A 26,799-nucleotide genomic window follows, 5' to 3' on the forward strand; every position below is an offset into this window, starting at 1 on the left:
TTATGGACCTCATGTGTTCATTTACTTTATGCTTTGAAGCTCTGAGAATGTCTCAAAAAAAAAAAAGAGCTCCCCAGACACCCAGTAGAGCTTACAACTTTCCTGGTCACTGCAAAAGCCTCCTAGAACCTCCCAGGGCATCTCTCCCTGCCTTAAAGTGAATCTTTCATCAGGATTTTGCTATGAATTTGAGAGCAGCGTGATGTAGGGGCAGAGACCCTTATTCCAGCGATGTATCACTTACTGGGCTGCTTCTAGGATAGAATCCCTGCTTTGTCTGCTGTAGATGTATCAGTGCTCATAATGCTAAGCTGTGTATAACCCCGCCCAGACCCCTGATTGGCTGCTTCCTGTATACACTGTACATTATGTGGTGTGGGTGGAGTTATAAAGATTAGCTGGACTTTATTAATCTCCTGCTCATAAAACACTGATTTTATTGAAACCTCAGCAAGCTGCTGATCAAGTGACACGTCCCTGGAATCAGGTTCTCTGCCCCTATATCATGCTGCTCTCAGAATGCATAGCAAAAACCTGTTGACCAGATTCCCTTAAACCCTTTGCGATAATGGGTGTAAATTTATGCCGACGTCGGACTCCCTTCCTTTGATGTGGGCTACGGTGGTGAGCCCACATCTTTCCTGGCACATGTCAGCTGTTTTGAACAGTAGACATGTGCCTGGAACTGCTGCGGGTGGAATTGTGATCCACCCGCGGCTATTAACCGGTTAAGTCCCGCTGTCAAACTGACAGCAGCAATTAACATGCACTTCTGGCAATCGTGCCAGAAATCCGCCCATCGGTGACCCCCGTCACGTGATAGCAGGTCCCTGATGGGTCAACATGACAACCAGAGATCTCCTGGAGACCTCTATGGTTGTCACTGCCAGATGAGCTATGAGCGCCGCCTAGTGGTCAGCACTTATAGCAAGTGAGTAATTCTGCTACATACAGGTGATCTGAGCATCGCCATCATGTAGCAGAGCCGATCGGGTTATGGCAGCTTCTAGTCTCCCATGAAGGTTATTGAAGCATGGCAAAAAGTAAAAAAAAAAAAAAGTTTTGAAAAATATAAAAAAATATAAAAGTTCAAATCACCCCCCTTTCGCCCCATTCAAAATTAAACAATAAAAAAAAAAATCAAACATACACCTATTCAGAATCACCCAATCTATCAATAAAAAAAGGATTAACCTGATCGCTAAAGGGCGTAGCGAGAAAAAAAAGTCAAAACCCCAGAATTATGGTTTTTTTTGCTCTCCACGACATTGCATTAAAATGCAATAATGGGCGATCAAAAGAACGTATCTGCACCAAAATGGTATAATTAAAAACGTAACCTCAGCGCGCAAAAAATAAGCCCTCCCCAACCCGAATTCAAGAAAAATGGAGACACTATGGGTATCAGAAAACTGTGTAATATATATATGTATATGTATATATATATATATATATATATATATATATATATATATATATATATATATATATATATATATATATATATATTTATTTTTTTTAACAAAGATTGGCATTTTTTTTAACCACTTAGATGAAAAATAGCCTGTACATGTTTGGTGTCTATGAACTCGTAATGACCTGGGGAATCATGATGGCAGGTCAGTTTTAGCATTTAGTGAGCCTAGTAAAAAAACAAAACCAAAAACAAGTGTGAGATTGCATTTTGTTTTGCAATTTCACCACACTTGGAATTTTTTCCCGTTTTCCAGTACATGATATGTAAAAACCAATGATGACGTTCAAAAGTACAACTCGTCCTGCAAAAAAACAAGCCCTCACATGGCCATATTGACGAAAAAGTAAAAAAGTTATGGCTCTGGGAAGAAGGGGAGCAAAAATGAAAATGCAAAACCAAAAATACCTCTGGTTGTTAAGGGGCTATTCTCAACATTTAAAGTTATGACTTAGCCATATGGCAACTGCTCTATGATTAAAAATGTTCAAATAAAAATTATCTATTTATTAAAAAAAGCAAAAATTACCGCAACAACCTGTGACATACTGTACATTTCCATCACAGTTCATCTGCAGGGTATATAGAGCAGGTTCAGGAGAGGAGCCCTGTCGATACCAGGGTGTTTCGCAGCCCACTCCTGTCTATAATAGCAGCAACCAGAGCTAGATCCAGTAGCTGCTGATTAACTATTTAATTGCGCCTGTCAGTCACTGTGCACTGGCTCCCATCGCCCCCCTGCAATACAATCATGGAGAGCCGACGAGTTATAAAGGCAGCTGAGAGCCTGCTGATGGCCCCCGTGCCTGTCATCTTAGTGCAACAGCTCATTATTATTTCTCTAGTTATAATATAGATATTTTGCAATTTATTGCGACTCGTCTTCCAAATTTATTTTCTGAGATACACTTGGAATGCTTCATCAAGATGTCAGTTTTACCAAAAGTAAATCTCGCAGTAAATAGTGCAAATTTGCATCCTTTCACAAGCGCTTTGTAATTTTACCCATTTATGACGAAGAGACTACCCCTGTAAACGACAAAAAAAAAAAAAAAATGTTCTCGCCATTTGACGAGTAGATGCTGGATGTTAAGTCTTGGAACGATTACATATAAGTTCATTGTCTGAACCCTTTAGTCTGTAACTGGATCAAAGACAATAAAAATAGTATAGTATACAATTTTTTTTTTGCTTTGTTTTCTACTCCTTTAAATTCTATTATTCTGGGTGTGACACACATGCCAGAATGTAGGAATTTGGGCTTTGCATTGACTTGTGTGTTTGTGCATTCTTGTAATATTCATTTTCTCAGACAAATGTGCCGTGGCCTCCTGGTCCACCGTACGTCACAGCAGGTCACGTGTCTCTGCTCAGTAATTGATGCTGATGGAGCTCTCTGCTGATCTTAAAGTTGGAGCTTGAGCAGCTCAAAAGCTAAACTACATCAACAAACAGCTTAAATGGTGAATTGCTGGTACCAGAAACCTACATACATCTGGAGAAAGGAGGAAACTACAGGAACAAGAACCAGTGGAACAGCTCATTAATGTGTTTCTATTCCCAAGATGGCTGATTCCCAATTTATTACTTTGAATCCAAAATGTGTTTCTGCAGATGTCATTTCTTCTAAAATTAAATCACTTATTACTATGGTCAGCCTCATCTCGTTATCTGTCTGTCTATATGTCTCTTGTGTCACTTTCTTTCTTGCATGAAAAGTCAGAAAACCTGGGGCACTCAGCACGGTCCATTATTGTATTGCTGGACAGAAGATGGCGAAAGAGAAAGTGTCTGCCATTTCACGATCTTCCGCATCAGACAGCCTTCCTTCCCTCCTTCCCTTCCTTCCCTCCTTCCCCTTCCATCCACATCTCTTCCCTTTCCCTTTCTCCTTCCCTCCTTCCCTGTCCCTTCTTCCCCTTCCTTCCCCTTCCTTCCCCCTTCTCTTCCCTTTCCCTCTCTCCTTCCCTCCTTCACCTTCCCTCCATCCCCTTCCCTCCTTCTCTTTCCCTCCTTCTCTTTCCCTCCTTCCACTTCCCTCCTTCCCCATCCTTCCTTCACCTTCCTTCCATCCCCTTCCCTCTTTCTCTTTCCCTCCTTCTCTCTCCCTCCTTCCACTTCCCTCCTTTCCCTTCCCTTTCTTGCGCTTCTCTTCCTTCCCCTTCTCCTTCCCTTTCCTTCCCTTCCAAGGTTATAACTGTATGTAAAGACCCCACCGCCACCACGTACATTACCAATATTATAAACGGCACATAGCCCTTTTATAGCTTTTGCATCGGGTCCCAATAATTTTAAATTACATCTTGGATTTTGCACAGGCCATTGGTTAGCCAAATGAACATTCATAAAACATGCCCAGGACAAGTTGACAAATAAGCCAATGCTCATCTGTTGACCTATGGCACCTCGCAGTCCTATCAATCATTTTTGGTTGCCAGCACATTCCTGGTGTATACAGACTATGTGCTGCTGACATAAGCAGGGTATTGTATACTCCTTCCTTTTCCGATACCATTAACCCTTGAAGTACAATAACAACACAGCAGCCATTTATTAACAGGCAAAAGTCTCCATATCAAGACCTTAGGTTTACATGGTTGTTATAATTTTCTAAGTAGCATCAGCCCAGCTTATGGAGTAGTCTTAGGAGCCCTCAAAATCTGGCACTATTCTGCCCCACACTTGTCTCCTTTAATCTCTATCTGCTCAAAGGCAAAACAAAACACCACAGGCCCAAGTCCAAAATTAACCCACAGACAAGTGTAACGCCCGCCAGGGCTGTAGGGTACTCGGTACCGGGTCCCGTACTTAAAGGGATGTGTGTTGTGAACTCTGTTTCCGGGCTCCCTCCTGTGGTCATGAGTGGTACTGTGTGAGTTCTCTCTTTGGGCTCCTCCTGGTGGCTCTTTTTGTTATTTTGCAGGTTTCTGGCAGGATCAGCTGTCTCGTCATCTGCTAGTTAGGTTTCCTATTTAATCCACCTGGTCCTTCATTCCTTGCCTGTTGCCGTTGTATTCAGTGCTATTCTGATTGCTCCTGTCTACATCCGTTATCAGTCTCTCCAAGAGAAGCTAAGTTCTGTTTGCTTATTTTTGCTCATCTGTGTTCAAGATGTTTCCTAGTATATGATGAGTTTTTGTCCAGCTTGCTAATATGTGATTTCCCTGCTTGCTGGTGCTCTGGGGTGCTGAGTTGCTCCCCCCACATCGTTAGTTGGTGTGGGGGTTCTTGCATTCTCTGTGTGGATATTTTTGCATAGGGTTTTTTACTGACCGCACAGATCCCTTGCTATTTTCTGCTATCTAGCGTTAGCGGGCCTCATTTGCTTAACCTGTTTCATCTCTGCGTTTGTCTTTTCCTCTTAACTCACCGTTATTATTTGTGGGGGGCTTCTATATCTCTGGGGGATTTCTCTGAGGCAAGTGAGGTCTTTACTTTCTCTTTAGGGGTAGTCAGTTTCTCAGGCCGTGAAGAGACGTCTAGGATTTCAGGAAACGTTCCACGGCTGCCTATAGTGTGTGCGGTTAGGATCAGGTTTGCGGTTAGTCCAGTTACCACATCCCCAGAGCTCGTCCTATTATTTTCTACTTAGCTGGTTAGATTTGTGATCCTAAGCCACTAGGATCATAACAGTGCAACAGGCCAAAAGTGTTAAATGCATCGCAAAAGTGGGATAAGAGAAATCCTGAGTTAAATTTTTTTTTTCTGCTCTCCAGTCTGTCCTGCTTCTCTCCTCCCCTTAATCTCTGGGTTGCTTTGAGTTCTGCTGCAGACATGGATATTCAGAGTCTGACTTCTAGTGTGGATCATCTTGCTGCAAGGGTGCAAAGCATTCAGGATTTTGTTGTTCACAGTCCTATGTCTGAGCCAAAAGTACCTATTCCTGAGTTTTTTTCTGGAGATCTAGGTTTCTGAATTTTAAGAATAATTGTAAATTATTTCTTTCTTTGAGACCTCGTTCCTCTGGTGATTCCGCTCAGCAAGTTAGAATTGTTATCTCTCTGTTACGCGGCGACCCTCAAGATTGGGCCTTCTCCCTGGCGCCAGGAGATCCTGCATTGCTGAATATGGATGCATTTTTTTCTGGCGCTTGGATTGCTTTATGAGGAACCTAATCTGGAGAACCAGGCAGAAAAGGCCTTGCTGGCTCTCTCTCAGGGTCAGGATGAAGCTGAGGTGTATTGTCAAAAATTTCGGAAATGGTCGGTGCTTACTCAATGGAATGAGTGTGCCCTGGCTGCAAATTTCAGAGAAGGTCTTTCTGAAGCCATTAAGAATGTTATGGTGGGGTTCCCCACGCCTGCGAGTCTGAATGAGTCAATGGCTTTGGCCATTCAGATTGATCGGCGTTTGCGGGAGCGCAAACCTGCGCACCATCTGGCGGTGTTTTCTGAACAGAAACCTGAGTCTATGCAATGTGATAGGATTCTGACCAGAATTGAATGGCAAAATCATAGACGTCAGAATGGGTTGTGCTTTTACTGTGGTGATTCAGCTCATGTTATCTCAGCATGCTCTAAGCGCACAAAAAACTTTGCTAGATCTGTCACCATTGGTACTGTACAGCCTAAATTCATTTTGTCTGTTACTTTGATTTGCTCTCTGTCATCCTACTCAGTTATGGCTTTTGTAGATTCAGGTGCCGCCCTGAATCTGATGGATTTGTCATTTGCCAAGCGCTGTGGTTTTATCCTTGAGCCATTACAGTTCCCTATTCCATTGAAGGGAATTGATGCTACACCATTGGCCAAGAATAAACCTCAATACTGGACTCAAGTGACCATGTGTATGACTCCTGCACATCAGGAGGTGATTCGCTTTCTTGTGTTATATAATTTGCATGACGTTGTCGTGTTGGGTCTGCCATGGTTGCAGGCTCATAATCCAGTCCTGGATTGGAAAGCTATGTCTGTGTTGAGTTGGGGTTGCCAGGGAATTCATGGCGATGCTCCCTTGGTATCAATTGCTTCCTCTACTCCTTCTGAAGTCCCTGAGTTTTTGTCGGACTAGCAGGATGTATTTGATGAGCCCAAATCCAGTGCCCTACCTCCTCATAGGGATTGTGATTGAGCTATAAATTTGATTCCTGGTAGTAAGTTCCCTAAGGGACGACTGTTTAATTTGTCTGTACCAGAGCATGCCGCTATGCGGAGATATGTAAAGGAGTCTTTGGAGAAGGGACATATTCGCCCCTCCTCGTCCCCTCTTGGTGCGGGATTCTTTTTTGTGGCCAAGAAGGATGGTTCGTTGAGACCCTGTATAGATTATCGCCTTCTAAATAAAATCACGGTCAAATTCCAGTATCCCTTGCCATTGTTGTCTGATCTGTTTGCTCGGATTAGGGGGTCTAGTTGGTTCACCAAGATAGATCTTCGCGGTGCGTATAATCTTTTGCGTATAAAACAGGGCGATGAATGGAAAACAGCATTTAATACGCCCGAAGGCCATTATGAGTACTTGGTGATGCCTTTTGGACTTTCTAATGCCCCTTCTGTGTTTCAGTCCTTCATGCACGATATCTTCCGAGAATATCTGGATAAATTTATGATTGTGTATCTGGATGATATTTTGGTATTTTCAGATGATTGGGAATCCCATGTGAAGCAGGTCAGGATGGTATTTCAGGTCCTGCGTGCCAATGCCTTGTTTGTGAAGGGTTCCAAATGTCTCTTCGGAGTCCAGAAGGTTTCCTTTTTGGGCTTTATTTTTTCTCCTTCTTCTATTGAGATGGACCCAGTCAAGGTCCAGGCTATTCATGATTGGACTCAACCTACATCGGTTAAGAGTCTTCAGAAGTTCTTGGGTTTTGCTAATTTTTACCGTCGCTTCATTGCTAATTTGTCTGGTGTGGTTAAACCTTTGACGGATTTGACCAAGAAGGGTTCTGATGTGACTAACTGGTCTCCTGCGGCCGTTGAGGCCTTTCAGGAGCTGAAGCCCGGTTTTCTTTGGCTCCAGTTTTATGTCAGCCAGATGTCTCTCTTCCCTTCCAGGTCGAGGTTGATGCTTCTGAAATTGGAGCAGGGGCTGTTTTGTCACAGAGAAGCTCTGATTGCTCTGTGATGAAGCCATGTGCCTTCTTTTCAAGAAAATTTTCGTCGGCTGAACGAAATTATGATGTTGGTAATCGGGAGTTGTTGGCAATGAAGTGGGCATTTGAGGAGTGGCGACACTGGCTAGAGGGAGCTAAGCATCGTGTGGTGGTCTTGACTGATCATAAAAATTTGATTTATCTTGAGTCGGCCAAGCGGTTGAATCCTAGACAGGCTCGTTGGTCGTTGTTTTTCTCACGTTTCGATTTCGTGGTCTCGTACCTTCCTGGTTCGAAGAACGTGAAGGCTGATGCTCTTTCTAGGAGTTTTGTGCCTGACTCCCCTGGAGTTTCTGAGCCGGTTGGTATCCTCAAAGAGGGGGTAATTTTGTCTGCCATTTCCCCAGATTTGCGACGGGTGTTACAGGAATTTCAGGCGGATAGACCTGACCGTTGTCCATCAGAGAGACTGTTTGTCCCAGATAGATGGACCAGCAGAGTTATTTCCGAGGTCCATTCTTCAGTGTTGGCGGGTCATCCTGGGATTTTTGGTACCAGAGATTTGGTGGCTAGATCCTTCTGGTGGCCTTCCTTGTCGCGGGATGTGCGTTCCTTTGTGCAGTCCTGTGGGATTTGTGCTCGGGCTAAGCCTTGCTGTTCTCGTGCCAGTGGTTTGCTTTTGCCTTTGCCGGTTCCTAAGAGGCCTTGGACGCATATTTCCATGGATTTTATTTCGGATCTTCCGGTCTCTCAGAGAATGACTGTCATCTGGGTGGTTTGTGATCGTTTTTCTAAAATGGTCCATTTGGTGCCCTTGCCTAAGTTGCCTTCTTCCTCCGATTTGGTTCCATTATTTTTTCAGAATGTGGTTCGTCTGCACGGCATCCCTGAAAACATTGTGTCTGACAGAGGATCCCAGTTTGTGTCCAGATTTTGGCGGTCCTTTTGTGCTAAGATGGGCATTGATTTGTCTTTTTCGTCGGCCTTCCATCCTCAGACGAATGGCCAAACCGAGCGAACTAACCAGACCTTGGAAACTTATTTGAGATGTTTTGTTTCTGCTGACCAGGATGATTGGGTGACTTTTTTGCCATTGGCCGAGTTTGCCCTTAATAATCGGGCTAGTTCGGCTACTTTGGTTTCGCCTTTTTTTTGTAATTCTGGTTTTCATCCTCGTTTTTCCTCGGGTCAGGTTGAGACTTCTGACTGTCCTGGGGTGGATTCTGTGGTGGATAGGTTGCAGCAGATTTGGAACCATGTGGTGGACAATTTGATGTTGTCACAAGAGAAGGCTCAGCGCTTTGCTAACCGTCGTCGCTGTGTGGGTCCCCGACTTCGTGTGGGGGATTTGGTGTGGTTGTCTTCTCGTTATGTTCCTATGAAGGTTTCTTCTCCTAAGTTTAAACCTCGTTTTATCGGTCCTTATAAAATTTTGTAAATCCTCAACCCTGTGTCATTTCGCTTGGACCTCCCGGCATCGTTTACCATCCATAATGTGTTCCATAGGTCTTTGTTGCGGAGGTATGTGGTGCCTGTGGTTCCTTCTGTTGAGCTTCCTGCTCCGGTGCTGGTTGAGGGAGAATTGGAATACGTGGTGGAGAAGATCTTGGATTCTCGTATTTCAAGACGGAGGCTTCAGTATTTGGTTAAGTGGAAGGGCTATGGTCAGGAGGATAATTCCTGGGTTGTCGCCTCTGATGTTCATGCGGCCGATTTGGTTCGTGCCTTCCATGTGGCTCACCCTGATCGCCCTGGGGGTTCTGCTGAGGGTTCGGTGACCCCTCCTCAAGGGGGGGGTACTGTTGTGAACTCTGTTTCCGGGCTCCCTCCTGTGGTCATGAGTGGTACTGTGTGAGTTCTCTCTTTGGGCTCCTCCTGGTGGCTCTTTTTGTTATTTTGCAGGTTTCTGGCAGGATCAGCTGTCTCGTCATCTGCTAGTTAGGTTTCCTATTTAATCCACCTGGTCCTTCATTCCTTGCCTGTTGCCGTTGTATTCAGTGCTATTCTGATTGCTCCTGTCTACATCCGTTATCAGTCTCTCCAAGAGAAGCTAAGTTCTGTTTGCTTATTTTTGCTCATCTGTGTTCAAGATGTTTCCTAGTATATGATGAGTTTTTGTCCAGCTTGCTAATATGTGATTTCCCTGCTTGCTGGTGCTCTGGGGTGCTGAGTTGCTCCCCCCACATCGTTAGTTGGTGTGGGGGTTCTCGCATTCTCTGCGTGGATATTTTTGCATAGGGTTTTTTACTGACCGCACAGATCCCTTGCTATTTTCTGCTATCTAGCGTTAGCGGGCCTCATTTGCTTAACCTGTTTCATCTCTGCGTTTGTCTTTTCCTCTTAACTCACCGTTATTATTTGTGGGGGGCTTCTATATCTCTGGGGGATTTCTCTGAGGCAAGTGAGGTCTTTACTTTCTCTTTAGGGGTAGTCAGTTTCTCAGGCCGTGAAGAGACGTCTAGGATTTCAGGAAACGTTCCACGGCTGCCTATAGTGTGTGCGGTTAGGATCAGGTTTGCGGTTAGTCCAGTTACCACATCCCCAGAGCTCGTCCTATTATTTTCTACTTAGCTGGTTAGATTTGTGATCCTAAGCCACTAGGATCATAACAGATGTGTCACGGCGACGGCAACCCGGTCCGTGGCCCTGGGCGCCCATGTAAAAGAGGATTAGAAATGGGAAATAAAGTTTGTTCCCGAAGAAACCTGTGTTATTCGGTCAGGGATGACCGACGCTGCTTAATGGGGTCCTCTAGGGTGATGTTGTGGCAGCAGGATTGGTATAGCTTCCCACAGGTGAAGCTGGGTCCCCAGGGCTCTCGGTGTGGTGGATAGGGATGGTGCAGAAAGAAACGGAACACAGGGTTGCAGTCCATTTACCTTTTTACTGTAGTGTTCAGGCAGCCGCTGTCCAGGGTACCAGATCACGGGTGCAGATGTGCCGGCTTAGAAGCGTGTTGGGAATCCCCCTTACCAGGTGGGTTTGGAAGCCTTCCTTCTAGTGCGGTGTTGTAGTCATTTGCTGCCTTAGGCCTCTAACAAGGTCCTCACGTTATCTCTCTGTCCCCCTTTGGTAGGACACTAACCCATATGACAGGTTTCTCGAGCCTTTTTAAAGGATCTTTATCACGACCCGGGCTCTCTGTGCCACTGTGTCTTCAGGTGTCTATGATAGACAGGTGACTTGCAATCGGCTGTCCCACCGGTTTCTATCGTAGGGCATAGAGTTACCCCACAACCTCGGTCTTCCGGCTACCGGTTTCTGCGCTTCAGCGTGGAGGTAGCCCAGTCTCAGCTAACCCCCAGCTCCTCACTCTCCTTTGCTCCTTTTCCTCCTTCATGCTCTCTACAATCTGTTCTGCTTTCCTTTCTCTCTCTTTTCCAGGAGCTGCTGCACTTCACGTGGCTGCACGGCCCCTCACTTTCCTCACAGGAGCTGCAGAGCTTCTCATCTGCAAGGCCCCTTTCCTCTGTCTCTCTCACAGACTTACTGACTCACTTTCCCTCCAGCCAGAATATATATAGGGGAGCCACCCACAAGCTGGATCAGAGCTTCCACTTCTGGCCTAGAGTAAGAACATGTTGTATGCTTGTGATTAACTGTTAAAAGAGATCCTTCCTCGCTTCCAAGCGTGACATCACTCTCCCCGTAAGGTAAGCAGTGCCATTGCAACAACAAGGAACGTGGGGTGTTACACAAGTACCACTCCACACGACCTGGGAAGTCCAGAGCCTTCCTGGCCTCCTGACCACCTCCCACAAAATGCCCAGAACCATCCTTATACCAACTCACACACACACACGCTGCCTGTCCACATTTTCTTTTTGCTCTTACACCACCTTCTGTTCTGCCTATCTACCCTAACATCCCCACCAGACTAAAATAAAAACCCTCCTTTCCATGACACAAACATCAGGGGCATATATAGAAAAAAAGATCTCACCTATAACCAAATTGGATGGCTGGGGCTTCTTCTTCAACAGCTAAAGAAAAGGGCTGCTTGCGTGCCCCTTTCTCACCTTTTAGTGCTCTCACACTCCGAGCCTGAGACTTTCCTAAATATCCCATCATAGAAGACAAGCAGCTATCAGCACTCTCCTTCGGAAGGACGGAAAGTCCAGAAGACCAAGGAAGACACTTTGGAAATGATACAGGTATAAGTACAGCAGTCAACGTCCAAAAAATTGGTAATAGCTGATCAAGGCATAAAATATTCTGCCATGCACAGAAGATAAAGTTTTGCCCTTTGAGAGATCTTTCTCCTTGTACTTGATAAAGACCTAAGAAAGGTCGCAACGTTGTCTTCTGTGCATGGCAGAATAATGTATGCCTTGATCAGCTATTACCAATTTTTTTTACGCTGACTGCTGTACGTGTACCTGTGTCATTTCCAAGTGTGCTCCTTGGTCTTCTGGACTTTGCGTCCTTGAGGGGTCTTTCTCCTTGTACTTGATAAAGACCTAAAAAAGGTCGAAACATTGTCTTCTGTCTGTGTATGATGGACTAACTTATACCTTGATCAGCTATCACCCGTTTTTTTGCACGTGGTTTGCTTTCCTAAATCTCTCATCATGTCCAATTACCAAACACCACCTATCATTTCTTTGTTCCGCCCTACTAGCACCAAACTCCAGTCATGCCACCTTCCCCTCAGACTTTTCTTGCCTCCAGCCTGGACTTTACTGTAATAAAAGTGGGAGACACAAATGATTGAATGAACGACCCAACAAGATAATTGTTCAATAAAATTCAAAGAAAGTGAGGTCAGATCAACCAGCTACTATAGAGCCTCAATTAGCACTTTTTATAGCAAGCAAATCTGCCCAAGTGCAAGTATGCTCTTTGAGCTATCACACTTCACAAATGAATGCTATGACACATAGACGTCTTTTACATCTGTGTATATGTGATTTTTAATTCTTAAAGGGGGTGTCAAACAGTAAAATAATTATTCAGCTCCAGAAGAAGTGCCTGCCCGGTTAGAAAGTCACAGCACCGCTGCAGCTTGTAATTGGCTGCAGTGGTCAATTGACCAGAAGAGCGAGTCATCAGATGTTTCTCAGCTGTAACTGGCTGTAGTGGTGCAATGATGGTTTTGATATTGAATAGAAGGGTGTTTGCAGAATCAGGACTTATCACCTATCCACAAGAAAAGTGATTAATTTCAGTGTGGGACCCCTCCATGGTTATGCAAATGGAGATCTCTTGCCCCTCTTTTGTCTGTGGTCGTGCATGCACGGCTCTGCTCCGTGTATTCTATTATCTAGTGGAAAGTTATACAGGTTGTCGATCCTGCAGAGACTGGCAGGTTTGGTTGACTTTTATTCAATGTGAATGGGGGCCTTAATCTAAGTGTTGACTTACGGACTCCAATGACTCATAGTTTGGACCGTCAGGTTTCCATTTGTGTTACTGTCCTTTCGATGGCAAAACCAGTCCATCCATAGGCCAGTGTAGAAATGTGTGATCACTGGATGGAAGACCTGCGAATCGCTTCTTACCTCCTGGCATTCCGTGGATCTCCTTTTGATTAGTCGGGTTGGTGTGATGTCATGTGTACTTCACGCCACGATGATGTCATCACATCAGTCCAGCTAATCAAAAGAAGAGGTGGGAACGTAGAAGGTAAGGAAATTTGTTGGCCTCCCATCTAGCGGCCACAGATTAGTGACCTAGCCAATGGCCTGGACTCCGGCAAATAAATTCTTCCTTCTCTACTTACTATGTTAACAATTTACAGATTACCTTTACATATTTACCTTATTTTAGAGTCAGTGCTCCAGTGAATGGTATATCAAACAACTAAACAGAAGCCTACCTTGCGCTGATGAAGTAAAAAAGACAGAAACACAGTTGCCACCAGATTGGTATCTATTATTCTCTATTAAAGATGAGTGAATCGATAAGAAAATCGAGTATGAGTAAAATTTAAAAAATACATATTCTAATTCACCACAATCCGATTTTTATTTATTTTTATTTTTTTTTGTGATTCGCCTCTTTTGATTCCAAACCAGAAGCCATTTTGCTGAATTCATTTAGGGTCGTCAAGGGTTAAAAAGTAAAATAAATATAATACTCCTCTCTCTCCAGCTGTTGCTTGTCCCGTCGATCCAGCTTCAGTTACTTTTCAGTGCTGTTTGGCTCTGACTCGTTTTGGCACCAAAGAGCCCTGAAGAGTTACCGAGCTGGAGGGAGCTGTGCGGCGGGGATAGGTGAAGGCTGAGGAGAGGTGATTATTACTAGATTTCATTTTTTTAACCGTATATTTATTATGCTCTAGAATCCAGAAAAATTTCCTGGACAATTAAGAGTGAATCTGCTAAATTCGAATTTTGGTAGATTCGCTCATCTATAGTATGATTTACAGACATTGTCTTGCAGGGAAGTTATGTAAATTGCATTTTCCATGAATTGTCTAATTTAGTTTTGCAACAGCTATATGTGGATGTGGTTAGACCTTTTCTCTGGGTATTTATTTACTGTTATCTTCTAGCTTCTGTCTTTTTAGGGAAACGGGTGTTTTCATTTACTCATTTGTCTGCCCTATCACCTTTTGGATGCAGCTTTATGTAAATTCCCCCTGCTGGTATTTACTGCTGTTGATAGTCTATTTTGTATGTCCAGTCATACTGCTGTAGTTTGAGCCAGTCAGTGAAAGACCAGCTAGGGTTTATCTCTCTGCTGTTTATGTCCTTTATCCTGCACCTATGTTCGGTTTCTTTTAGGAAGTAGATGGAATGTTCTCTAACAGTACATACTTAATCCTTTATTTTGTATTTTGTGGTTTGTTTACTCACTTTGGGAACTTTTCCTAATTCAGCACACTTTCCCTTCTGTGGGTAATTTACACTCTGCTCTGCTCTCCGGTTCTTTAGGAGAAACGTGAAGCACTTGATGGCCTTTCAGGTAGCATAGGTCTGAGTTGTCATCGTCTAATCTGTGGTCAGGGCCATCTCTGCTCCTGCAGGAACCACTAGGGACTGCGGGGCCAGGATCTCTAGCCTGTACAGGAATCGGTGGGGTCAGTTGCAGTTTTTAGTCTTTTACTCATTTTCCCGCGTGAGTTGCTACATGCTCATAACAGTAAGATGTGACAGTGACCGTCTTCTGTAGATTATTGCTTGCAGTGTAGATAAGTATGTAAAACCTATTTTGAGAACTCTTTACTCTGGCATGGATCGTGTCTGCTAGGAATTATATACATGTTATAATATGGCAAGCAATGTAACACAGACTGAACAAAATGCTTTGTTTAGAAATTCAGAAGAGGACAGAGGTGGCTTCTGCTTCATCTCTTGTTTCTAAAAACTTCAAGGACCTGAGCAGTCTCTGCAATGTATAGAGGCGTTGCTTAAAAATTCTGGACTTGGGGCAAAATATTAAAACGGGGCCCCACTTAAAGAGGAGTTATCAGATCAACTGAGAGGTCTGATTAAATAACTACTTGTAATCTGTTACAGGGGTTTTCTCAGGGGCAGATAAGGGTAAAATTGGAAAGTGCATCGTAATTTCTCAAGAACAGAGATTTTGAATTGTATAGTTTACTCATCGTTGCCTAGGTTACCGGCCACTGCTGCAGTGTATCAGAAGTAATTGGTTTCCTAGGCACGGAACATGCACTTGCAAGCTTTTTGCTATAGATTTTGCCGGATTGCTGGTACCGGTCAACGTCAGCTCCTCCAATGATGCAGAGGCAAAGCTGCCTCTACTACCAGCACTGGAGAGCACATAGTTTGGACAGCAGCATGACCACACCACTGGTCCGAACTGAAAATATTCGGGAGCACACAGTTTTCCTGCCTCCTGGCTTCCTGCTTGTGAGGGGCAACATGCTCCAGAAGATTTAGTTTGGACCATTGGCATGTCCTGGAGATCGGAAAGGAAAATAACCATGTAAATAACTTCTTAAAAGTATTTTTCCATTGATTTGGTCCTCAGTTATTCATACTGGTAATCTATAAATGAATTAACTACTGGGTGTTGTCTAGAGTATTTTTGCCAACAGTCCCTAATTTTACCGAGGTGGTCCTAAGAAACGGATGTCAAAAGGAGTGGGGTTTGTACTTTGTAGGGCACTTACTTTGCTATTATCTGCATATGGGGCCCACGTGTGCCACTAGTACTTACTTTACAAGAAAGTTTGTCAAGTTTTCCCAAAAAAGGGGAGACCTTCTGTTGCCAAATTTTGGATTTGTAGGCAGGTAATAAGGCATGAGAAGGAAGATATTGGATATCGGTAAATATTTCCTGCATAAAACATGACGGCAGCATATGCCTCCCATAGAGCCAGCTGTCAAAGTTGGCAAGCATGCACCAATAATTGGGTTACTCTGATGACAGCCTTTGATGAAGACTCTGTGGACATGTGCCATGTGGGCAGGGTTTTCATAAAGAAAAAAAAATGGGTCACATATCAGATCTCCCTGAAAATAATTCTGAAAAGGAAGAAAATAATGGTTCAACATTTTCCAGTGTCATCGAGTTTGAAGTTAAAGTCTCAATCCATCATTGCTCTGGGATTTAAAGGCCATGGGCACCTTTTCACATGGAAAGAATGATTTTCACTGATGTTTGTGGTTACCTTAAGTGAATAAAATTGCACTAAATTGCAGTCTGCTATCTTCTTTTCTTTATTCATGATTTGCAGTTTGACGTCTTCTTCAGGTTTCAGATTTTTCTTTTTTTGGAGTGTCTCTCCCTGTAATGTAGGCTGGATGTGAGCTCTGTGTTATCCAGGATGTTTTTATTAGCTCACATACTGGATCAGCTCAACTTCTATCCTGCATTTGTTTCCTCTTCATGTGCCTTGTATAAAATATTTTATCTGCCCTTCCTGAGACTGTAGATACTTTCTACTCACTCTAGCACCGAGGGAAGGGAAGGGATGGAGGAATTGGAGCATAAGCAGGAGCAGGATCATTTCTGCAAACTACTTCACTAGATAAAAGACTAACAGACACTCTGCTTCGGCAAAATGGGAGAAAATTGCTTAATGAAGTCTATTTAGAAAGTTACTTAATTTTGCACGTAAGAACAAAAAGAAAAAAAATAGGAAAAAAATTCTGTCTAAAGGTGTAACTAACCAATAAGATGTCAATTGTTTATTCACTAAAAATGTCTGTGTTTCATTTCAATGGGAGCATAGGTGTTAGTATCTGGCTGTGATGCAAGGTGTGATGTAAGGGTCACTGCTACTTGTTTGCTTCTTTGGAGTAATCATCCATATAAAATATCAAACTGTATTAAATAAACAAAACCACATTGGCAAATATATTTATGATACATAATTCAACATGGTCAGTAGCTCAGATCAGGTGTTAAAAGGTATGATGTCCATTATTTATTTTTTACGGGATGGGAAGCATTAATGTCAGTTTGTATAACACTCATGGTGCTAGTGCCCAAAGTATTTACTCATAGTGACTGCTGTGTCCACAACCCATAAATTCCATATAATCAAGCAGTGTCACCACCCATTAACTCAGAATAGATATCTTGGGCTATACCAGTCACCTGAACAAAACACAGGCTCTTTCCCATGAATCACCCATGTGGGATGTCACCGCAACAGCCCCAACGCGCGTTTCACATTGGCTTCCTCGAGGGGCTGTGTGTCAAGCTTGGTATAAGTAGGACACACCCAGGTGTACTTCATTATCATGGCACTGTTATCCAGACCGTGCGTGGTGTTACCTACCCCGAAAATGGGGTTGATTCCGACATGATGTGGCGGGTAGAGGAAACCCCCTGTGACGTCAACTAGACCCGCCAAGTCATATGATCCGCGCCGTCGGCAATGCCTCTAATAAAGCTGCACACCAGGCATGCTCACTCACCAGGAACCATATCTATTATGGGCAAGTATATGAACCCAATGTGTTGAGGACTGGAGCAAAGGACAAAAAGTCACCAACAGTCTGCAGACTCACAACTGCAGGGTCCAGACCTCCTCTGGTATTAACATGAGCACAAAACTATGCCCCTCTGGGAGCTTCATAGACGAGCAGCTGCATGCAGCCGTACATCACCAAGCACAATACCAAGCATCGGATAGAGTGGTGTAAAGCTGTCACCACTGGACTCTGGAGCAGTGAAAATGTGTTCTGTTCAGTGGCGGATCAAGCTTTTCAATCTGCTGTCTAATGAACAACTCTGGCTTTGGTGAATGTCAGGAGGACGTTACCTGCCTGACTGTATTGTGCCAGTTAAAAACTTTGGTGAAGAGATATAAAACTAATGGCTTGTTTTTCAGGGATTTTGCCAAGCCCCTTAGTTTTAGTGAAGGGAAATCTTATTGTTTCGACATTTTAGGCAATTGTAGCTTTCAACTTTATTGGAACCATTTGAGCAAAGCCTTTTTTTGTTCCCAAAATTGTGTACCAGTGCACAAGGTCCATAGAGAAATGGATGGGGGAGTTTGGAGTTGAAGAACATGATCAGCCACACAGAGCCCGGACCTCAACCCCACAGTCACACTCCAAAATCTTTTAGAAAGCTTTCCCAGAAGAGTAGATAGTGTTATAGCTGTAAGGGGGATGGATTTAGAATAAGATATCATTATATTGCATATACAACAATTAAGCTCTAGGTTCTGGCACCATATAGGATCTTGGTGGGAGATGTTTTCTGAACTTCTTATTAATTATTTGCCTTTTTGGACTTCCATAAGTACAAGAATAACTAGAGAGTTTCATGAAGGATGAATATTCAGTACTTGCGCAATTTGGCAGAAGATAGAAAATCAGCTTAGAAAAAGTCAGTCCTCCGACCACTGTGTTTACCATAAATTCTGTAAAGGAAAAGAGGTAATTGAGTAACCATTAGCTACTTAGCTTGTTTTAGTGTAATTAACTTTCTACATCCAAACACAAGGACAAGGAAGATCAGCATTAAAGGTCAAAGGTGAGAAACTTTAACAGCTTGGGGATACAGAATGGTATAAAGGCATTGGGTAGTGTCACCAGAGATTTTTGTCCATTGTAAAAAGAATAGCAGGGGTCCTGAAGCCGGCAGACAGGTAGAAGGGCTTCTGGAGACCGCAAACAGATAGCAGAGATCCTGAAGACCACAGACAGGTAGCAGGGGTCCTGGAGATTGCAAATTGGTAGGAGTCCAGGAACAGGTACTGAGCATGCAGTGATGTACAGTCAAATTAAGAGTTTTAATACCAAGACACGTGTGTATCTTGGTAGGCCTTATATAGGCCTAGGTAGATGATCATATGGGAACATGCCTGGCTACTTGCAAAGCCCGACGTGGAGAGCAGAGCTCTGGGACAGGTGTGTAACACATTGTGACGACATAGCATTTCTGTCACAATCCATTTTTGGATGCGTGGCAGCTCTGGTTCCACTATGATTTAAATTTAGCTTTTTTTCTTTTCAGGCCAACAGGGGTTAATGACAATTTCCCTTGCTGGCAGTGAACTGCAATTGCAGAGTTGCTAGGTCAGCTGATGTGGGTAGTGACCACTCCCACCATCCTTTAAATAGTCACCCGATGCATCAGCTGACTGTCGGTGATAGGACAGTCTATGTTGACCATGCCTGGAGTAAGGAGCTCTCTGAATGCAGTGTTGAATCTGCTGGTTTCGTGGAGTTCGTGGTCTGGGTGCCTTTCTTCTGCTGTTTGGTGCTTTGCAGCAGAGAAGGCTATTAAGCTAAGTTTGGTGTTCTTACCTTGTCTGTCTTGTGTTTGTCACTGTCCCCTGTGTTGTATCATCTGCAGTGGTGAGGCCAGCACCCTTGCCAGCCAGTGCACTAGCCAGGGCAGTGCTAGATGACAGCGAGGGACGAGGTACCTGACGGCGGTGGGGGGGAAAGACCCACTTAGGGCATTAGGGGAGTGCAGGGACAGTTTCAGGTTGGAGCTCAGGAGGTGTCCATCCCTCATTCCCTATTGGTAGGGCCTTCCTCTCCCCAATTCCATCCCATTGTGTGTGTGTGTGTGTGTGTCGAGCCGTCCGCTGACAGACCCCCTGTTGGGTCACTACATTTCGTGACAATTTCATCTTAAATAACCAGACATCTATTTTAATTAAGCCAGGAGTCATTCACTGTTACCTATATGTTGACTTTTCAATTTATGTGTTTCTTTCTTGTTAGTCAAAAGTCTGAAATGTTAACTCTTCTTGTACGTTATAATGATGTTTCTAAATGGATGAATGGCTAATGTTTTGCATCTTATATCAGCTCCTACAACTTTTTGATACAGGGTCATTGAACAATGATGTTTTTTGATATGCTGAGTACACATTGTCCAGGCCAGCTAGTTTGTTGACTTGCAAAACAGTGGAAAAACTATGCCAATATGATTACATAGTCAAACATTGTTAGTTGGTTTCATCACCATTCTTCCCCTTTACCTGTGAATACTGGCTTGAAGGACATTTGTTAATTATAAAAAGCATAGATGCCTTCATAGACAGAGATTCAGCCAAGACATTCAAAGAACCAGAAACTCTACAGAACAGCAGCCAAGACCTCATGGCTTTACCACGAGGGACACAGATTTGTCATTCTACAGGACGTCAGCTTAGGAATCCACAGCCCCTCCTGGAAGAATACAGATCTGCTCCATTGACCATCGTTGAACCATGGATACATTTGGGGTAGTTGGGATTTGGACCCACCGGTCACCTGAGACCCATGGATGTGTTTGCGAAAGCCAGGAATGGAACCAATCGATCACCTGGCTCCATGGAGATGTTTGGAGAAGCCAGGTTGTGATCCTCCGGTCAACTAGCCTTGCTCCTCAATGGACTGTTATCTTTCTAAGCTTGCCGTTACCTTCTCTCTGTGCATGCCAGAGGCAGGGTAGTCGGCCATGGAAACTGAAGCCAGACTGTGACCCTCCAGTCAACTGGCCTTGTACCTAAATGGTCTTTCATCTTCATAAGTTTGTCATTATCTCCTCTCTGTGCATGCCACAGGAGGGGTATTCGGCCCTGGAAGCTCTGAAGTCACAGCCACTCTTATCTTGGTGAGTCAGCTGAAGGGTGAGACTCTATAATTGTGCACCATCTTGGGTATTTTGCTGGGACTGTTCTATATGTTATCTGCCTGTTTTGTGGTTCAATAAAGTATTGCCACACTATTTACCCTCCCCTTGTGTTGTTTTAGTAGTGTTACGCCCATGGAGAAAGGAGAAGATCCCTCGTCCATGCGGTTTCATCTAGCGGACTAAGGCGTCCGCTGACCCCTGTGTCTCCACACACATACACTTAGAATATAGGCTGTGTGTTTTCTCAAAAATATCACAGTTATACATAGTATAGTACTGTAAAGGGAAGTCGGCTTTTCTAGCTTGAAACAATTGTTGGCATTCACATGTCTGAGAGATCAGTGGCAGCAGAAATGTCCATCAGCAGCTCATCACTTATATCAATATTATATTAAAAATGTAAACTTGTGTGATCTGAGCTTGTTGGTTTATGGTGGAAGTCAGAGGTGCATGCTGGCATAAGACAAAGACTTAATCCCTACATTAAAACCTCTTATAGAGCTGCCACTCAGAATTCCACACATTAACAGCAGATTGCTTCCTCATGAGGGCTTTTTTCATCTCTAGAATCTATAAATTCCATACATTTTCTTACATAAGGATGAAAGTATAGAACATGTGTAATGCAATGTATGAAATGTAGTTAGCTGGCCCTAAATTCAGCTGCACTCAGCAGTCGCTAGTTTTATTGATGATAAGTAGGACAGTTGTGTGGATGTGTGACATCCCCTATATTCAAAAGACAGCATTTTGGACCTCCTTTATGGAGGTTCCATCACTGGAGCTTCCAGAGATTACAGATTTATCATATATTCTGCGTTCCACTATGGTTTATATGGAAGTCCTTGACTCTCACTGGATAATCTATAATCCAGCTTTTATGTATTTCTCATTATACCTCCCATGGGGCCTCTTGGGCCAAGTGGAAAATTGAACTGAATGATATGCTTAAAAATTTAATTTTGTAATGTTCTTCTGTACAGTTGTGAAAAGCAAAATGGTCAAGTTCTGGTTTTCTCGATGTATAGAAATTCCGGTGGAAAATTATGTGCTGTTTCATAAAATCTTAACCAACCCCCATAACATAAAGCAGTATGGAAGAGAACGGGGTTGTCTAGTGCCACATATTGGAGGTAGCAATCCTAGAAGTCAATATTGACTCTTTTATTACCTTCCAAAAATGTCACGTCCATGTACATTACACGTCAAGTGTGGGTGTATGGAGGATGCTCAGGGGCTGAGCCCACTTCACACAGGGCAGATGCCAGCTGTATTATACAGATAACAATGCATTAACAGCTGAGACTGGAGCCAGTTCTGACCCTGATATGTAACCATTTTAACTTCAATATCAATCTTTGACAGCGTCATTTAAATGCCACATTTCCATAGTGCAATCTTTCCAGCGTCTTCATGGCGACCATCTTGGTGTTCCCATGAAGTCAAACCTGTGGTTAAACTTCATAAAGGATCTTTTATTTCCCTATATGCAGAGGCAAATCTAGGTTTTCCTGCACTTAGGACAAAAATTAAGTTTGGTGCCCCTCCTATACCTAGCTTAAGTGGTTTGAGTAGTAGTCATGTGACCTCTCTTATGCGATTTACATACTTACAGTCACCTGCTGATGAGCTGCTCTTCCTAATTCTCTCAATGCTTAGTGAAACTCACTGAGATAAGTAAGTTGGCAAATGAACATAAGTTTGAATATTATATATGAGTGGTTATGTGATGACTCCTGGAACTGGCAAGCAGAGCTGAATCCTGACAGTATATTACACGCTGTTAAGATTTAGAATGTTACAGTGCATTATTTTATTAACATAGCCATGTATCACATTATCTAACAAGTTAAGGATTGCTACATGTGTACAGGATCAAGACCATAGCAGTCCATGAATACATCACTGGAACCTCCAACAGTACATGACTACATGTCCAGAACCACCATCAGTACAAAGTACATCTCCAAAATCGCCAACAGTGTAGCATCACAACCACCTTCAGTACAGGAACACATCCCCAGACTCTCCATCAATACATCACCAAAACCACCATCAGTACATGAATATGTCACCATAATACAATCCGTACATGAATACATGACCTGAACATTCATTAGTACAGGAATGCATCACTGAAGCTATCATTTGTACATGAATAAAACACCAAGATTAGTACAGTGCTCAGTTGTAATGTCAGGTCAGCCCCATATGCAATTGTATCTCATGAACCTACAACTCCCAGTATGTCTTCTCACACTTTTTAACCCCATACTGTCCCCCGTACTGGCTTATTATATAGAGCCAAGCCAAAACCTTGGCTTCATACACCAAGTCATGTGGAAGGCTCTAGTCTTTACCTCATCAGAATTGACTTCTAGAATTGCTATCTCCAATCAATGTCACTAGCTGCTCCGTTCTTAGCATACAGTGGATTGTTACATAAGTACCTTTTTTTCCAGAGAGGATTTCATGACCCATATAAGGCTATAAGTAGGGAGGAGTTCAATCATGATGATTTTTCAATTAAAGACCAATTGAAAAATCATCATGATTGAACTCCTCCCTAGGAGGATATATGCACACAGTGTCTTTTTCAGGTGGATTTTGCCTTGAACCTGCCTGAAAAATGGTGGTGAAACAACTGCAAAACATGAACATAACGACATTGCTGTGCACATGTTCAGTCTTCTGTCACTTCTTTTAATAATTGGTTCATGCTTTTTCATGAAGCAGCTTTGCATAGGAAGACCTCAGCATGTCCCCCGGAGGCTTAAACGGCCATGTGCTCATACCCTAATGATAATACTGAGTTTATCCAGGAGTTTTTGGAATAGAAACTGAGCTAAAAGTCTCTAAATCCCTAACCAAATTTCAAAACACCTTAAGGCTATGTTCACACTTTGCGGTTTTTGCTGCGGATCCGCAGCGGATTTGCAGCTGCGGATCCGCAGCAGTTTTCCATGCAGGGTACAGTACAATGTTACCCTATGGAAAACAAAAACCGCTGTGCCCACTTTGCGTTTTTCCGCTGGAAAATCCGCGCGGATTTTCTGCGGAAAAAAAGAAGTAGCATGTCAATTCTTTCTGCGGATTCCGCAGCGGTTTTCCACCTGCACCAATAGGAAAGTGCAGTTGGAAAACCGTAGTGGAATCCGCAGTAGAAACCGCACAAAAAACCACAGTGAAAACCACCGCGGTTTTGCACTGCGGTTTTTCCAAATCCGCTGCGGAAAAATCCGCAGCAAAATCTGCAAAGTGTGAACAAGCCCTAAAACTTAGGATTTTCGATCAGTCAGAACTAATCAAAAAGCATCTGTATGCACATAGCCTTATTGGAGACATTTTTAGTTTTTTGAAGTTTTCTTTGAGAGTTTTTTTTCCAGAAGTGTTTTTAGCCGTCTTCTGATGGGACACCTCATAATTTGGATGGATTACATCAATATTCATGGCAAATAAATGATATGCATTTCCTTTTTTCCAGGCATTTTAATAGCCTGAAGAGAAAAAAAACGCTCAAAAACTCCTTATATGAGCAACAGAGAATTAACATTGAAATAGATAGCTAGAGTCTACGAAGTGTTTCTTTATCAGCAATTTTTGTGTCATTTTTTGGAGAGAAGCCGTTAAAAAAACAAACAAAACAAAATAACCTTCTTATAAAACTCCGTTTACGAATAGTCTAAAGGATCACCTTTGGGGACAACGGAACGCTATGTCCCCCCCCCCCAATACTCACCTCTCCCCATTCCCAGCAGCTCCAGTGTCTTCAGCGCCTTCTGACCCTCTGTGGCGTCTCACGGCAGAGGGCGCGATGACGTCACTACAGCTAGCCCTCTGTGCTCTGTGGTATTTGATTATTATTTTTTTTTAAATGTGTGCAGTACTATATGGGGCCATTATACTTTATGGAACATTATATGGGCCATTATACTGTATAGAGGACTATATGGGGCCACTATACTGTATGGAGCAATATTTTGGGCCATTGTGCTGTATGTAGCAATATATGGGGCCCATCATACTGCATGGATTGATATGGGGCCATTATATACTGTATTGAGCAATATTTGGAGCCATTATACTGCATCGAGAAATATATGGGGCTCATTATACTGTATTGAGCAATATATGGGGCCATTATACTGTATGGAGCAATATATGGGGCCCATTATACTGCATGGAGCAATATATGGGGCCATTATAAACTGTATTGAGCAATACTTGGAGCCATTACAAACTGTATGAAGCAATGTATTAGCCAAAGCAGAGCACCCCTTTAAACCATAGCTTCAGTTTAGAGAAAGAAAGTTCTAAGAAGAGCAATTTGCTCAAAAAGGGGAAGTTTTATGCCGTTTTGTGTGTTCCTTTAAGGAACGTGTCTGACTTAAAATATCCTGTGATTGGGATTTAAAAGGGTATCCTGATGCTGCTCACTTCCGCCATGGATGTGTATGAGTTATTCATGATGTTACGACTAGTGATGAGCGAACGTGCTCGGATGAGGTGTTATCTGAGTATGCTCGGGTGCTGAGTGTCTTTGGCATGCTCAAAAAATATGTTTGAGTCCCTTGCGGGATATGCAGCCGTGGGGACAAGAACATATTATTCGAGCAGCTTGCGAAGATACTCGGTTAGTACACAAGCATGGTTGGCTTGTAAGGGCATGGGCACCGCTTACCTCCAATAGCACCGGAATACCCCTATGGTTGTTGTAGGAATCTGAACATACTTATTAGTATAATAGGGATGTAGTATATTAGGCAACCAGTATACAGCCATGCCTCTGCTACAAGCTAAGTGTCAGCGCCTCCCTGGCAGCCTGTGGATGGCGTACTGGGATACTTATTTTCTTCGCAGTTTCCTAATATTGTCTGGTAAACCCCAGATGCTTCATGTGAATGCGTCTTTACTGTGTCCGTATAGTTCTCAGTGAGTAGCTGGAGTCTATCATCACCCTGGAAAAAAAAAAAGGAAAAGTTCTAAGACGTCTGTGAAAGTTCCAAGAGTCCACAGGCAGCCAATGAACTCATCCCCCCTGCGCCATGTGACCGCCTTCATTTACCAGATCCCTACATTATTTTCCTAAGTAAATCCTCCCATCCCTCAGTAACGGATATGGTCTTCCCAGGCAATGCTGCCCTGAGCCCCCCACAGCCTGCTGCACTTTGCTGACTGCAGCCTGACATTGCCATACATACATACATACATACATACATACATACATATATATATATAGTATTTATTTGGAGAGCGGTCTGAGCGTGGGAACGAGACGTCTCCAGCTGTGCCACAACAAGAACTCTTTGTGCGTCTCCTGATGGAAGTGCAGGCTTCCTAGTTTCTTCGCTGGGGGACTACAGCAATGTACCTCTATGGCAGCGAGGAATCTGATGAGGTAAGACCACTTAGTGAGCGCCGCGTAGAAATTGTTTTTCTCTATTTTATTTCTTAATTTGCATGCAGGATTTGGCTTGCTGATGATGATTTTCTTTAAAAAATTTTCTTTAAGTTTTTCTTTCGCTATTTTTTTGTTTGTTTGCTTTCTTCACATTACTTTTGTGATTATGGGGATTGACGAATATAATTCAAGTATAGTAGTAAAGACCGACACAGGCAGAAAGACAAGAGGGATGTAAATATGTAATAATAATATATACATACATACATACGTGGTATTATATGTCATTCAAACTGGGTGACTAGGAATAACCCAAATTCATTGCAACTTATTAATACGATCCTGCTGCTAAAATAAATCAGGTTACATTATATTCAGAGTTATTTAATTATTTTATTTATTTTCTTTTAGAAAAACACTGCTGTTGCAAAAGGTGAAAACGTTACAAAATTGCTCCTCCTGGTCGCCCACTGATTATACCTGTCAGCCGACCAAAATAGGAAGTTCAGACTCTAACGGTGGATTCATACATGTGTTTTTATGGCAAAAACACATGTGCGAACAAACCCGTCATGTGAAACATATCTTATCTCCTTAAGGACGCAGACCATTTTTCTTTTTGACATTTCGTTTTTTTCTTCCCCGTCTTCCAACATCTATTTTTTTAGTAGATATCGCCATATGAGGGCTTGGTTTTGGGTTTTTTTTGTCACTGGACTATTTGTAGTTTTGTCTGACACCATTCATTTTACTGTGTAATGTACTGAAAAAAAAAGGAAAAAAAAATTCCAAGCGCCGTGAAATGTTGAAAAAAAATTGCAAATTCGCACATTGTTTTTCTGGTTTTCGTTTTTACGCCATTGACCTTTAGCAATTACTTGGAATGCA

At 43.0% G+C, this 26,799-nt stretch overlaps 1 protein-coding gene across 6 annotated transcripts in view; it reads left to right on the forward strand.

The window, feature by feature from the left end:
* CACNB2 (calcium voltage-gated channel auxiliary subunit beta 2) overlaps nucleotides 1-26,799 on the forward strand; it is a 334,276-nt gene that overhangs the window by 149,628 nt on the left and 157,849 nt on the right. Inside the window, exon 1 of one of the 6 annotated variants that reach the window (XM_077268316.1) lies at nucleotides 25,764-25,908. The exons of the other annotated variants lie outside the window; for them this stretch is intronic. Coding sequence (XP_077124431.1) covers nucleotides 25,876-25,908 — 33 coding nt within the window. The 5' untranslated portion in view covers nucleotides 25,764-25,875. Of the gene's footprint in view, nucleotides 1-25,763; nucleotides 25,909-26,799 lie in introns of those variants that run through there. 6 annotated transcript variants of the gene reach the window in all.

This window comes from Ranitomeya variabilis, chromosome 6, assembly GCF_051348905.1.
Source record: "Ranitomeya variabilis isolate aRanVar5 chromosome 6, aRanVar5.hap1, whole genome shotgun sequence".
NCBI classification, from domain to species: Eukaryota; Metazoa; Chordata; class Amphibia; order Anura; family Dendrobatidae; genus Ranitomeya; species Ranitomeya variabilis.